Below are 14229 nucleotides of genomic sequence, written 5' to 3'. Positions count from 1 at the left end.
CTTTCGCTTTGTAGATAATTTATATATTAGTAAATATATATCGGAAATTCTATTTGACATAATCGAAAGTTCAAGCTTATTTTTATAAAATTGCTCTAACAGTCTGCAAAAAATAATAAGTTGGATCCAATTCGAAGATTAAGGAACAATGCAACCTGCAACATTAACTGAATTAGATAATTTTAGCTTAGCTTATACCATCCGTGATACATTAAACGCGCAAGCATAAACGTATTATGTGCATGCGCACATGCATATTTGCAGCCGTAAAGGTCTTACGCGCATGCGTCAACGCGACGCATGGGCAGAAAGTTTGTAGCTTTGAGGTCCGAATTAACAACTTTTGACTGTATTAGCTCTAAGTAAAGCATGATGCATGCTTAGCACTAAATAAAGAAAAAATAAGCACATAAGAAAATTCAAATGGCAAAATCAAATCATTGTACTTTCTTTTTCTTGCTAAGTCTTATTTTCTGTATTATTTTTGAGTTCTATGCTAAGTCTTATTTTCTGTATTATTTTTGAGTTCTACTACCTGCTGTTAAGATATCTGCTGCAATTGCATTACATTAGACAGATTGTAGATATGTTAATTCAAAGCAAATGATGGCGAGAAAATACTGTAGATTTACCATCAATTGTTAGTGATAAAAACGGATACAGCATACTCTAATCACCCAAGAATTTTACTCATAGAGAGCCAACTTCAGCTGTTCTTATTTTGAGACATTAGTCAGTGGGAATACACAGTCAATTCATTCACAATCAACTAATGTGATCACAATCGTTCACAGCTGGTAAGTGCATTTTCATTATCATAAACTGGCAGATATACTCTTTAAGTAGTGTTACAAAATTAGTTTTAATTGATATTTGGTCACTGCAAGTTCAAAAGTTTTTAGTTTTACTAAAATCTCTGCTGCCTCTCCCCAAATTGAAATATATTACCCTATATGGGGGCAGGATCCATACTTTGAGAAGCCCTGGCTTAGGATGATCTAGCAGGTGAGTGTGCAGAGGATAGCAAATAGGGTGGCCACATTGGGATACTGGAATGTGAAATAAGCTGTTACAGTATGTAGTTGAAAAACTAAGTTCATATTAAAAAATGTCATTGTTCTGTATAGTGTTTGCATATTGCCAATTAAAATTACATAGCTTTTAAAAATGAACAGCATTTAAAATTTTTCCAAAGTAAATCTGAAAATGTATGCAAATTTATTCTTATTTCAGTTAAGCCCTATTTGAAATAGTAAACTACATGGCATTTATTTAGGAGAACAGTTCATTTCTTACACTGTTCCTGCATTAGTTAAAATGTTCATTTCACAATTTTTGATTATCAGCCCCTATCTGTGTATTATTTATCATAGATGACTGGGAGTTCACTATATGTCCATGCTATTTTGATTTCCACTGAAACTGTTTAGTTTCCTTCAATTAGTTATAAAAAATTACAGTAATCTTAAGTGAAAAATGTTGCCTTTTGTGCAAAATTTTGCTGGAAATGTCTTGCTAAAGTTTGCTGAATGAAAATAAAAGCTGTTTTCTTCTGATCAACTAATGTGATCATATTTATGTTTTAAAAATGCTTTTAAAGTTAAAACAGTGCTCATTTTTCATATTTACTCTTACTGAGATAGAAATTAAGTAAGTTTGTTCTGAGAATTATTTCAATTTACAATATTAAAATTTTGAGATTTGGCAAAAACGTTTACTATAACTGAAAAAACTATATCATTTGATGATTTTAAAATTTTATCAGTTAAAATAAAACTTGATGCTTTAGTTATTTGATGATAAGATCATAAAAAATATGAAGTTTACATAAGTTGAATTGAACTTTTTCTTTTTCATGCATTTGTTTCAGTGAAATATTTCTTTTCAATAAAAGTGTATTCTTTATGTTAGGCTGTAATAAATTCATTCACCAAAATTGCATTAGATCCAAGATGTAATTTTTTTGGAAACGTAAATGTTGGTCAAGATATAAAAGTATCTGAACTTTTAAGTGTTTACAATGCAGTTGTTTTGGTGAGTATTATTTATTTTATTATTAAGAAAAGAAATCTCTTCTTGATACTTAAAGGAACATATATGCAAAAACTAATTAATTGAGCTGGATTTAAATGCATTAATCTTTTTTTTTTTTTTTTCAAAACAAAAAAATAAATCTCATATAACAAACATTATTGAAATATGTTTTGTATAAATGTTTTTTTTTTTTTTTTTCTATTTAATTTCTTCACATGAATTAATTAAATTTTGTAAAGTAAATAATGGTTAAGGAAGATAGCCGCATTGTAGACAATTTCTTGACATTACTCATAAAACCAAGCAACAGCCCCATGTTTTAAAAGTTAGTTTTATCCTTTAGAAAATATTTATTTGTATTCATATATTTTACATCCGTAATTAATTATAATACATAAATAAAAATTAGCTTTAAATCCAGTCTTATTTTAGGAGTAAATATATCTTTTCAGTGCTAAAACTTTTTTAAATCTTCATTTCTAAATTTTATCTTTAATAAATATGATTCATATTAAGTTCAGATATTCCTTGCTTTTATTTGGGGGGCTTGTCTGCTGTTTTAACTCGTAACAGGCATTCAGTTATGATGTAATAATGCATAATTCAATTATAAATAGAATATATTTATGCATGTATAGGCTGCATGCACATATAACTGTGTTCTGTTTCTTAAAGGATAAACTTGAAGAAAAATAAATATCTTGGAATTCTGTTGAAAGACCAGAGTTGAGACGTTATACGTAAATATGGCAGCACCACAAATTCCAAATAAAGGAATGATGGCTAATAGTTATTACTGAGTATTTGCTCTGTATGTGTTGAACATGGGTCAAGTGACAGTGAGTTTTATAACAAAATGAGTTATATATCAAATTGCAAGTAGGGCCGAAGCAAATAAAGTAATAGTAGAAAAATGGTTATGGGTAAAAAAGAGAGGATAAGAAAAGTGTGGAGATGGATTCAAACAGAGAATGCTCTTGAGAAAACACCACAAATTCAGTGATCATTTCATGAAAAGACAGTAAAATATCCTAATATGGGAGTAAAGCTGTTGAAATGTATCTGTTAAATTTGGGCAAGTAGATTTTATGTGCTTCAGTTTCAAGCCTCAAGAACTGCTAAAAATTAATTCTATAAGGAAATTACAGCTGGACAAAAGCATTCAAGAGAAATGGCTCATGTTTCAGAAATATATCCTCAAATTGGGAAGATACACAGCTTAGTTTGGCAGTGCAGATGAAATCCGTGTCTTCTTTGAATGTCAAGTATCATTGCGGTCAGTCAGGTGGGTAAAAAGCAGTTTTAGTGCAAACAGTGGGAGCAGAAAAGCAGCATTTTACTATGGTTCTGTGTACAAGAGGTAATGGAAACAAGTTGCCAATTTTAAATATAAAGAAAAAGAAAAACTGCCTGTACTATTAGTAAGAGTTCAAAATCCAGTCCTGCATGGCAGAAAAACTCTGCATGGAATTGCTTAAGTCAGTGTGGTTCCAAATCCAGGATCTTTATAGTGCAGTTTGATTATTGACAGCTTCCACAGTCATTTAGTTGAAATAGTGGGGAAAGGAAAAAAAGCTGACAGAGAAGGAAAGGGGGGATAACAGCAGGAAAGATAACAAGAATGGTACAGCCTTTTGAATAACCATCTTTTTAAAGCTTAGCTGTGATTGGTGATGCAGTGCTGTAGAGAAGTGTTGTGTATTAGGTATACAATATGCAGGAATGATAAATACATTCAAACATCAGTATAACAAAATAAGAATACATGAAAAAAATGTGTTGTGTAGAATTTAATATGATAACTCAGTTAGTAATAGTCCAGTCTAAATATAGGTGCAAAATAAACTTCTAAAAGAATGTTGTTTGGCTTGTTTTAATTACAAAGCATCATATTTATTAATATCTGCTATTTAATTCTACAGTACTGCCTTAGGTGAAGGTTTACTGGTGGCAAGTCAGATATTACATTTTAAAAAAGAAAACAGTATTGACATATTTTTGTACACTTCGAAAAAAACATGGGACAGTTCTATATCTTCCATTCTACTGGGCCAATTGAGGAAATTCAAATTGTGTTTTTCATGTCTCAAGAGCGAAACTTAGGACATGTATTAAATTTAGATATAACATCGTTCTAACATAGGTATTTTTGCACAAAATTGGACTTTTTCTGAAATAACATGCCAATATTTCCCCATATTTTGATTCTATGACTCAAATTATGCTTAAATATTAAATTTTGTAAAATTTGTTGTGAAATTTACGGACAAATTCAAAGATTTATCTTTGCAGTATTTTTTCAGTTTTTGCCAAGAATAATTTATTTGGCGAACTTCTTAATTTATAGCACTCTGTTTTCCTTTTCTTTTTTTCATTGTAGATGAGCGGGAAAAAGTTATCGTTCATACTTTCAAATAATTTTAACAAGTGCGTAAACCGCATTTGGCGTTGACACTCAAAAAACAGATGCCAGATTTCAAAACGCTCCAATATGTAAATTCATGTATGTAGGGTTCTCTTTTAAATCATGAGCATAGAGAGCACAAGCATGGCATTGTACATGCTTTTATTTTACTAATAAGAAATAAAAAGTAATAAAAATAAATTAAGTTAAGATTAATGTAATGATGAACATTTCAGTCCTTTCACACAGAGTTCCTCCGGCGTTGATAGAATACATTAGTCCCCAGCTATTTTTAAATAGTATGCATGGCTAAAGGCATAACAACTAAAGGCGAAACATCAAAAGAAGACCAAAACTCCAACGAAGACCTAAGAAGACCGTCAGTCTTCTTCAACTCTTGAAGAGGAGCGATCCGTCTGCTCACATCTTCACTCACATCCACGTCTAGACACTATCTGACGCTGTCTGGAATGATTCTTACTGCGCTGTGCGGTGATGACGTCATTGCTGGCAATTCTAATTCAGCATAGGGAGTTGATGATTTCCACAGCTTCGGCCAGCCTGAAGAGGCATCGTCCTGGATGTCTGTTGAGTGGACATCACCATCATTTACCTGCAAAGAGAATAAAAAAGCAAAAAAAAAAAAAAAAAAGTATCAGGTCCTTAGGTTTTGAGCTGATACAAACATCAAATCAATTTGACCATGGCTTCATATGGTCCGCCGCAGTAGATGTCAAATTCGGTCCTTCATGGCATCCTACTTTTTCGACTTCATATCTGTCATTTGGTCTAACAGCTATGATTTTATACGGTCCATGAAACTTAGGTCGTAGTTTCAAACCAGTCCCATACTGAGTTCTTTGAATGGCTACCAAGTCGCCAATCTTGTACAGTTTCGGTTTCTTACGTCTTTTGTTAAATTGTTTTCGATTCTCTTCTTGTATCTTCAAAATGTTGTTTTTAGCATCTTCTCTCATTTCATCACATTCTTGCATCAATTGCTTTAGATATTCTTCATTCAATATTTCACTAATTCTCAGATCTTCTTTATTCTTCATTTTCGTGCCTATGAGAAGCTCAAACGGTGAATATTTCGTACTTCTCGTAGTTGTACTGTTGATGATTCTCTGGACATCTGGAACATACTTAAACCATTTTGTTGAATCCTTGTGTGATAATTTTGACAAAACAGGAATCAAAATTCCATGGATTCGTTCAATCTGTCCGTTACCTCTTGAATACCGGTAGTAATTTTGACATGTTCTATGTCTTCATCTGCACAATAAGCTGAAAATTCTTTCGATGTAAAGGCACTACCTCGATCTGAAATGATTCTGGCTCGATTCCCAAATACAGTCTGTTGTTGCTTCAATTTTGAAATAACTTCTTGCATAGTTGGTGATTTTACTAGATAGAACCAAGTAAATTTCGTAAAAGCATCGACCACAATCAGAATGTGTTGGTATCTCTTGTTCGTCGATGGAAGAGGTCCAATAAAGTCGACATGGTACGTACTCAAAGGAATGTTTTCTTTCGGTACAGGATGAAGAAATCCTTCTGCTTTTCCTTGCTTCTTGTTGTACAGTATACATTCTATACAGTTAGCGATTACTTTTTCAACTTTGCACTTCAGTCTGGGAATATAGAATTCTTGCTCTACAGCATTCTCAGTTTTATCTACAGCAGAGTGACCTTTTTTACGTACCTTCTGTATGATTTCGTTCTGTAAGGATTCTGGCACTACTAGCAGATCTTTACCATTTTCAAATTTGTACAAAATATCATTTCTCACGAAGAATCCATTTTCTTCTCCCTTCTCAACCAAATTCTTTATCAATTTCACATGTTTATCTTCATTCTGTTGTTGTGCTAACCGAATCTTCTCAGTTACATCGGATGTGTATGATGTTAAAATTAAAGCATTTCTACTTAGAGCATCAGCATGTTTCATTTGGCTTCCAGAACGATGTACAATTTCGTAATTGAATTCTTCAATAAACATTGCCCATCTTGCAATTTTGGGAGTTAAATCTTTCTTATCTAAAGTTTTTTAAAAAGCACTACAATCAGTTACAATTTTGAATTTAGTCCCTAACAAATAGTTTCGAAATTTCTTCAGAGCTTCTATAACTGCAAGGGCTTCTAATTCGTAATTACACAGTTTCACTTGCTGCGGTGAAGTCTTCTTACTCATATACTGGATTGGGTGATAATTACCATCATCAGACAGTTGGAGTAATACTCACCAAAGCCTTGACTACTAGCATCAGTATGAAGTTCTAATGGATATCCTTGCCTAAATATGTGTGGAACAGGTGCTTGAGAGAGAATTTCTTTTAATCTGCAAAATGCTTCCTGTTGTTCAGAATCGAACTTAAAACCAATACCTTTTCTAAGCAAGTCACTGAGAGGTTTAGCTATTTTAGCATAATGAGGAATGAATTTACGAAAATAACCTGTTAGTCCTAAAAAGCTTAGTAGTTGTTTACAGGTACGCGGTTGTGGAAAGTTTCGAACAGCAACAGTTTTGGAAGGTGATGGTCGAATAGTTCCGTTTTCAATTACATGTCCTAAAAATTCAATTTTACGTTTTAAGAATTGACACTTCTTGAAATTTATTTGTAACCCATATTCCGAAGTAGTTTTGAATACTCTTTCTAATTTGTCTAAACATTCAACTTCATCATTAGCCGGTATGATTATATCATCCATATAAATAATTAATACACCTTCATTTAACAAGTCACGAAATACTGAATAAATATACCTTTGAAAAACATTCCTTCTGCTTAAAGACCTAATACATAAACCAAAAGGAGCTTTAAGAAATTCATAAATACCATTATGTGTTACAAACACAGTATATTTAGTGCAATTTTCATCTATGTCTACGTGGAAAAAGCCATTTTTCAAATCTAGAGTCGTGAAGACCTTTGACTGTTCTAAAACGATCAAGTATTTCCAAGATTAAAGGCAGTGGAAATTTGTCTTTAATAATCTTCTTATTTAATTTCCGATAGTCAATGCATAATCTTTTAGAATTATCCCGCTTGTTACACAAAACGATAGGAGCCGCATAGTTAGAGTTGCTAGGCTTTATTATTTTTTCTTTCAGCCATTCCTTAATTTGATCGTCAACAATTTTTTGTTCCGTGAAAGACGTGTATCTTCTATTTTGACAGACAAGAATTTCATCGCATAAATTTATTTGCATCTTGAAGTCAGATTGTCTATTTTTCTGAGGCTGGTACGAATTAATTAAATTACTCAGTCTTTCTTTATGTTCTACACTCGAAATATGCGATAAATCAATCTCGTTGACAGAAATAGCATTCACCAGATGTGAAAGGTAATTAATTTTCAAGCCACTTCCGCTTTCGGGGTTTTTTTTTACATTAACGGAGATGCCAGACGACTGAGAAAGATCATAAACATTCTTCAATGACACAGCAATATTCAAATTTCCCATAATGCAACAAAAGTTAGAATTTCGATATGACTTAGCAGTTATCAAGTTTACATTACTTTTATTCTGATGAGAAATTATTTGAAGGCCATTCTCGGTAAAAGAGAAGTTAAACTGATCCAATACATCCAAACCTAATACAATTTGATTACATAACGACTTGACCACATAGATTTTCGTACGAAGTGAAAAACTACCAATTGAAATATCAGAAATAAAAAAGCCGATGGAGTACGTTTGCTTTGTTTCAATTCCGTTTAATGTGATATTGCTACAATTTAAATTAGGAGAACCAATCTGCTTGTGTAACTCCACAAAATTTTTTCTAAAAATTTATGAATAATACTTAAATCATAAAAAAATGTGTGAATTATATTAAGCCTAAATTTTGAATTATGGAGGAAGGAATCATGTAAGTTTAATAAAAAAGAAGATATAAATAAATATATATCAAATTCAGTTAAGCTTGAGGAGCTAAAATTTTGAGATTTGAGTTTTAGAATCGGAATATGGGAAAAAAATTGGCATGTCATTTTAGAAAAAGTCCGATTTTGTTTGAAAATACCCATATTAGAATGATGATATGTATACGACTTAGGGATGTAATACATATCCTAAGTCGTGCTTTCGAGACATGAAAAACGCAAGCTGAATTTCGTCAATCGGCCCAGTAGAATGGGAGATATAGAACTGTCCCTCCTTTTTTTTTTTGCACAGTGTACAAACCGTTAAGAGGTGGATACCCCAAATTGATCCTGAATTACAGATTTTCTTAATTCAGCACCATAGTAATTTATTTATAAATTCTTATGGTAAAATACAAGATACACAGCTTAAAATATTCAATGCTTTGAAAAGGGTAAAATATTATTAATCATCTATATTTAAGAATGAAGTTAAAGCAATTTTAGTTTCCATCAAACAGCAGATAGTTAATTTAATTTACCAGTTACAAATAAATGAATTATACTATTACGACTAGTTCTGTGTGTAAACATTTTCATGCCAAAACTGATTAGCTGACTATCACTAGATTTGTGAATTTAATGAGTTAATTAAAAATCAGTATATCATATTATTACACATATTAGAATATTTTCTGCTGTTTTAATAAACTTCAAACAACCAAAGCTGTTGTAACCTGCAAGAACCTGTACTTATTTCCAATTTCAATTAATTAAACAATTATTACAAATAAAAATATACAAATATATTTCAGCATTTGAGAGGCCTCCCCACATGGGCAACATTTTTCTTTGTTCAAAAGGGATTACATCCAAGGAAACAAGTTATAAATTTCACCTTCCCCCCCTCTCCATAAAAAGAAAAGGAAATCATATAAAAAAAGTAAACTTAGGTAAATATAGTTGCAAACAGAGATCTTTTTGTTCTGCCAGCCCCTCAACATGGCTGCTTCCATCACCATTTTTTTTCCTTCCACTCCACAGTCAAAAATCAGATCTTTTGCTTTGGCTGCTGAGTGATGATTGACTCCTTTCCGTCGAAGAAGCCACCCCTTTAATTTCAGGCAAACTGCAAGGTGTCACCGTTTTCTCTTGTCGGACTTAGTCAGAAACCATAGACTTAGTATTTTAAAGGAAAGTAATGTCAGGGGATTAAAAACAAACAAATGAAACTTAAATTATGAATTAAATTTTCATAAAAAAATTAAATGTAATAAGTTTTCTTCTTGAAAATTTAAAACGGATTAATTATTATCAATTTCCAAATAAAGTGAAATGCAATTATAACTCATATCAATAAAATCTTTAGCTCAAAAAAAATTCTACAGGGCAACCAGTGAATTCAAAGTAAAAATAAATAAATAAATAAATAAATAAAATAAAAAAAATAATGTGGTTATAAATTAGAAGCTAGCAAGTGGCTCAGCAGAAGACACCAACCGGACATCCAAGAAAACTGCCTCTCTGAAGTGTGATTGATACAAATGGATTGTGGCTTCATGGATCTAATACTGGAAGAAATAGTAGCTAAATGTTTTATGTCTCTTTTCAATATAATGATTGGGTTAGAAGAGTGAAGAGGACTCTTTTCAATATAATGATTGGGTTAGAAGTTTCAGTGTAGAACAAAAACAGAATCTCTCAGTTTCAACTGAAGAAACTGTTTACAGATTTAATAGTAAGGTATATAAAGATAACGTTAATAAATTACTTTAAACTTACTCTTGATGTTGAATATGGTATGCACTCTAATTTTGTTAAAAAAAATTAACATAAAAAAAGTACAGTTTATATACAGTTTAAATGTAATGTTCATTGTCTTCTGTTGCTTCAGACTTTTTCATGACATTTCTCTTTAGCATTCTCAAATACTTTGAATAATTTCTTTTTATAATTTAGGATTTATTTCTTGAGGATTAAGATGATTTTGTTTAAATCATCTTAATCCTCAAGAAATATAACATATAGTATTAACAACTATATATGATAACAGAATATGACTAAATATAGTATTCAGAACTTAATTATTAGATGTATTTCATTAGTATTATTGAGGCTTATTCCGAGGAATGTAAACTATGGTTAACTCTCTTAAAACTATGGTTTGGTTGTTGACAATGTTTTAAAGCATCGTAAGAGCTGTAATTAAGTTCTTCAAAAGAATTCAAGTCATTTTCATACAAGTACTTTATTGTTACAGCCTTGGATCCAACTATGATTTGACATTAGAATCTAAGCATGTTTATTGCAGCTAGAATAATATATGACCACCTTTGTAAGTAATCAGGGCAAGGTATTGAATTAGAAGCTTTGCAAAAAGGCTTCACTGTTTGAGATAACATTAAAGCAAACAGAGTTGTGTAGGAGAAAGTATTAATTTCAGAAGAAACTCATTCTCACAGACCCATAAATGATTTTGAAAGTTCTAGAATTCAGAAGAGGAAATCAGTTTGAATATTTTTGTCATTGCATTATAATTAGAAATTCAGCCTAAAAAGACTATGAAACTGCTTGAGTTACATGATAAAGAAGCAAGACCTTATAATTAATTTTAGTCTAATTTTTTACAATTATGCTTAAATATTTTCTATTCATGTGTAACAGTATGAGTATCTGTAAAATAATCATGTCCATTTCTGCAAAAATGATATAACTGAAATTTCGAACTACAGGTTTTGAACTGCATTCTACTGATTTTCTTGAATAAATTCCCATAATTTAATACTTTTATTCATTTATTGCATAGCATTTATTCATTTTGTTGAGCAGTAGTTTTATGTTATATGTAAACTTTTGCTTTATTGTACTTCTGTATACATAGATTATAGTGCATTGTTTAAATTCCTCATGCATTTCCTAGATATTATTATTGTTTTTCAATGATCAAAATGCATTTGTCAACTGAAAACCAGTTAAATTTGCATTTTAACTAGTACTGTTTTTTAATAATGTTATGTTCTCTAACTTGTCATGTAAGTAAGGGAAATATAGAAAATATAGAAATATTTGTATTATAAATGTAGAAATGTAAAAATATTTGCATATTTCTTTGTCTGTATTACAAATCTCCAAGTATAGAAATTGTATATCTCCAAATAAAGAAATATTTGTATTTTTGGTTAATATGTATTTATAGCTTGTATGACTTTTTTCTTCATATAATGATAACTTTAGCTTTCGTAAAATATCATGATAATGAAAAATTTTTAATAAATAATCTTTTAATGAGAATTTTTTGTCACTTATGGTTTTAATTATTTGAAAAGAATAACAAATATAAATGAATATTTTTTAGGCGTGTGGTGCTAGCAATGATAAAATCTTGGGAATACCTGGTGAGGTAATACACTATTTTGATTTTTAAAAATGTTTTTAATAACACTGTTCTACAAACCTTTTGTTATGTACCTGAAACTAGCATTCTTTACTAACTTGAGAGTTCTGATCATAAAAATGAGACTTAAAAATTTTAGTTCATTTTCGTTTCCGTAGGAACATGTTTATCTGTCATTATCTGAATATGTAAAAAAATTCTGTTGACTATCTGGCAATGTCACAGTAGCATGAAAACATTTTTGGAAATATGTACAAAGTAATCACTTGATTAATTAAGTAATTTTAATCTGGGATGTAAATAATACCCCCCCTCTATATGCCATATTATCAAAAGTCATTCTGAATTAATGAATGTGTCACATAAGACTGGAGATTTTTTATCAGTGTTCAGAGTTCTGTCTGAAAGCAGTTTTGCTGAAAACAGTATAGTGATGCATATGATCATGAGGAAACTTATGAGAATATGAAGTAAGTTCTTTAGTATCTGGAATATGATAGCTTGGAATGTAAAATTTGCTGTGACTGTGAGGTTACTGAGACTGCAGTTTTACTGGGTTTATAAAAGGATTACGCAAAATAATGCTGTTTGCTGTGCGTGTGGGACAGTCAGGTGATTTGCATTGCAAAACACATGTACATCTTTCACATCTGATATGGAAAGTGATACTTAACAACCTTGTAGATCCAATGAAGATATTGCTCCCTGCACACCATGTAAAATTGGGGTTGATAAAGAACTTTATGATATCATTGAAAAATGATTCAATGTTTGCATACTTTTGCAGCAAATCTCAACTTGAACAGAAACTTGCTGGTGGTTAATAAACATCATTTCGATAAGTGTGTGAGAATTTTTCTGAGGAGTAGAAGAACAGAGAATTATGAGCAAAATTAAGATCTTTTTTCATCATATTAAAAGATTTCATTGAAAATGTCCCTGAAAATATATGTCTTCCATTCTCATTTGAATTTTTGTCCTGACATTTGTGGTAATGTCAGCTATGAGCATGAAGAATACATTCATTAGTAACTTGCAACAGTGGGAGAAAGATGAAATGGAAAGTTTAGGAAGTAATGTTATCTAATTGGTATTTGAGTGTTAAGAATGATAGAAATACAAGTTAATGGGAAAAACAAACTAAGAAGTGCAGGCGTGTACAAAAGCCTTAAATATTCATGTAAAAAACAGATATAAATTAATATTATAGTATTTTGCTATTATAATATGTAGTTTCCTATACTAGAGTATTGTTTTAGTAAGAAAACTGTCAAATCCTCAAAATATGAGCTAAAGGTTGTAGGGATTTATTTTATTTTAACTAACAAGTTAAAGTTTTATTTTAAACTTTCCTATAAGCCTTCATTCCCTGAGTTGTTAGTGCCAGAATATTTAAATGTTGTAGCATGCGTGAAGGAATGCAAATTTCTACTTTTCAGGAAATATTTAAAAGCCGAGTTTCGGTAGGAGAAAAGAAGAGAGTTAGGCTCTAGCCACCACCTCTGCCTTGGATACGTTTATGGCTTAATTGCATTTAATTGCTGCCACTGGTTTCAAAGGAGGTTTAAGTTACGGGATCTCGCTGAGCCCTGTAGTTTAGTTTTATCATTTGTTAATAACTTCAACTTTTAGTTTCATTATCTGACTTTGAATTACCGCCCAAGCAGAGGTGAAGTTTGTTATTGTTGAGTTGACGCATTGTAAATTTTCAAAGATTTAATAAAGGGTACTTTAACCCTTCTCTTGTGTAGTTTCCTGCTACTCCAGTTTTCAGATAGAAGTTCATCATTTGGACTCTACAAGGATATGAACAATAGGCGCATTGTTTATGAATATTCAAATGTAACATATATTTTGCTGTAGAATCTAAACAAAAGCCACCAATCTTCAAAAATGAAGAGCATTTGCATCTTTAAGAAGTGACATTTAGTAAGGAAATGCTTATTTCATCTCAGTAACAGAAAGGAAAAATTTTGATCAGTGTAGTATTAATTTATAAGTGTTATTGCTCACATCCTGCCTTACATATCATCTTTAAGTTATTTTTATTTCTTGTTATGTTTTTTAACAATTTAAGTCTAAATGAAGCAGATGACTTTTTTTACAGTTTCTTACTGTACTTTTGAAGCAATTTATTGATAATATAAATTCATTATATATATATCATAACTCTAATTTACGAGAACTGCATAAGTTTTCTCAGGTGTTTTAATTGCATGAACAATATTTAAAAATTAATTTTGTTAATAATCATAGTGGTGTTTTTAATTATTGTTTTACAGTTGTTTTACAATTTTTCAGTATATCTTATACTGAAAAACTGTAAAACAACTTTCAGACAGAATAAATGTGAAAATGCATAAGTTATTTACACTCTGTGTTATGTACAAAAGAGTTAATGCATCTTTTCCACTATAGATTTTCTGGGAAATAGAAAACAAAAGATCGTTGAGTAATTCTTATTATGATAAAATGTTTCAGCATAAGAAATATATTATCTTAATTAAGACACAATAACACGCCGAAT

General features: G+C 30.8%; 1 protein-coding gene across 5 annotated transcripts in view; it reads left to right on the top strand.

Annotated features, from left to right (window-relative positions):
- dare (NADPH:adrenodoxin oxidoreductase, mitochondrial) overlaps positions 1-14229 on the top strand; it is an 81939-nt gene that overhangs the window by 17788 nt on the left and 49922 nt on the right. For 3 of the 5 annotated variants that reach the window (XM_085813721.1, XM_085813724.1, XM_085813722.1), the window contains exons 3-4: positions 1912-2034; positions 11664-11708. In XM_085813721.1, the coding sequence (XP_085669847.1) occupies positions 1912-2034; positions 11664-11708 (168 nt within the window). The remainder of the gene's footprint in view (positions 1-1911; positions 2035-11663; positions 11709-14229) is intronic. The other 2 variants (XM_085813723.1, XM_085813725.1) reach the window with 1 other exon arrangement.

Source organism: Stegodyphus dumicola, chromosome 3 (genome assembly GCF_044657685.1).
Source record: "Stegodyphus dumicola isolate Sdum_Otavi_A_Nest chromosome 3, ASM4465768v1".
Classification (NCBI taxonomy): Eukaryota; Metazoa; Arthropoda; class Arachnida; order Araneae; family Eresidae; genus Stegodyphus; species Stegodyphus dumicola.
The sequence above is the reverse complement of the archived record's forward strand: the minus strand, read 5'-3'. Positions and strand labels throughout refer to the sequence as shown.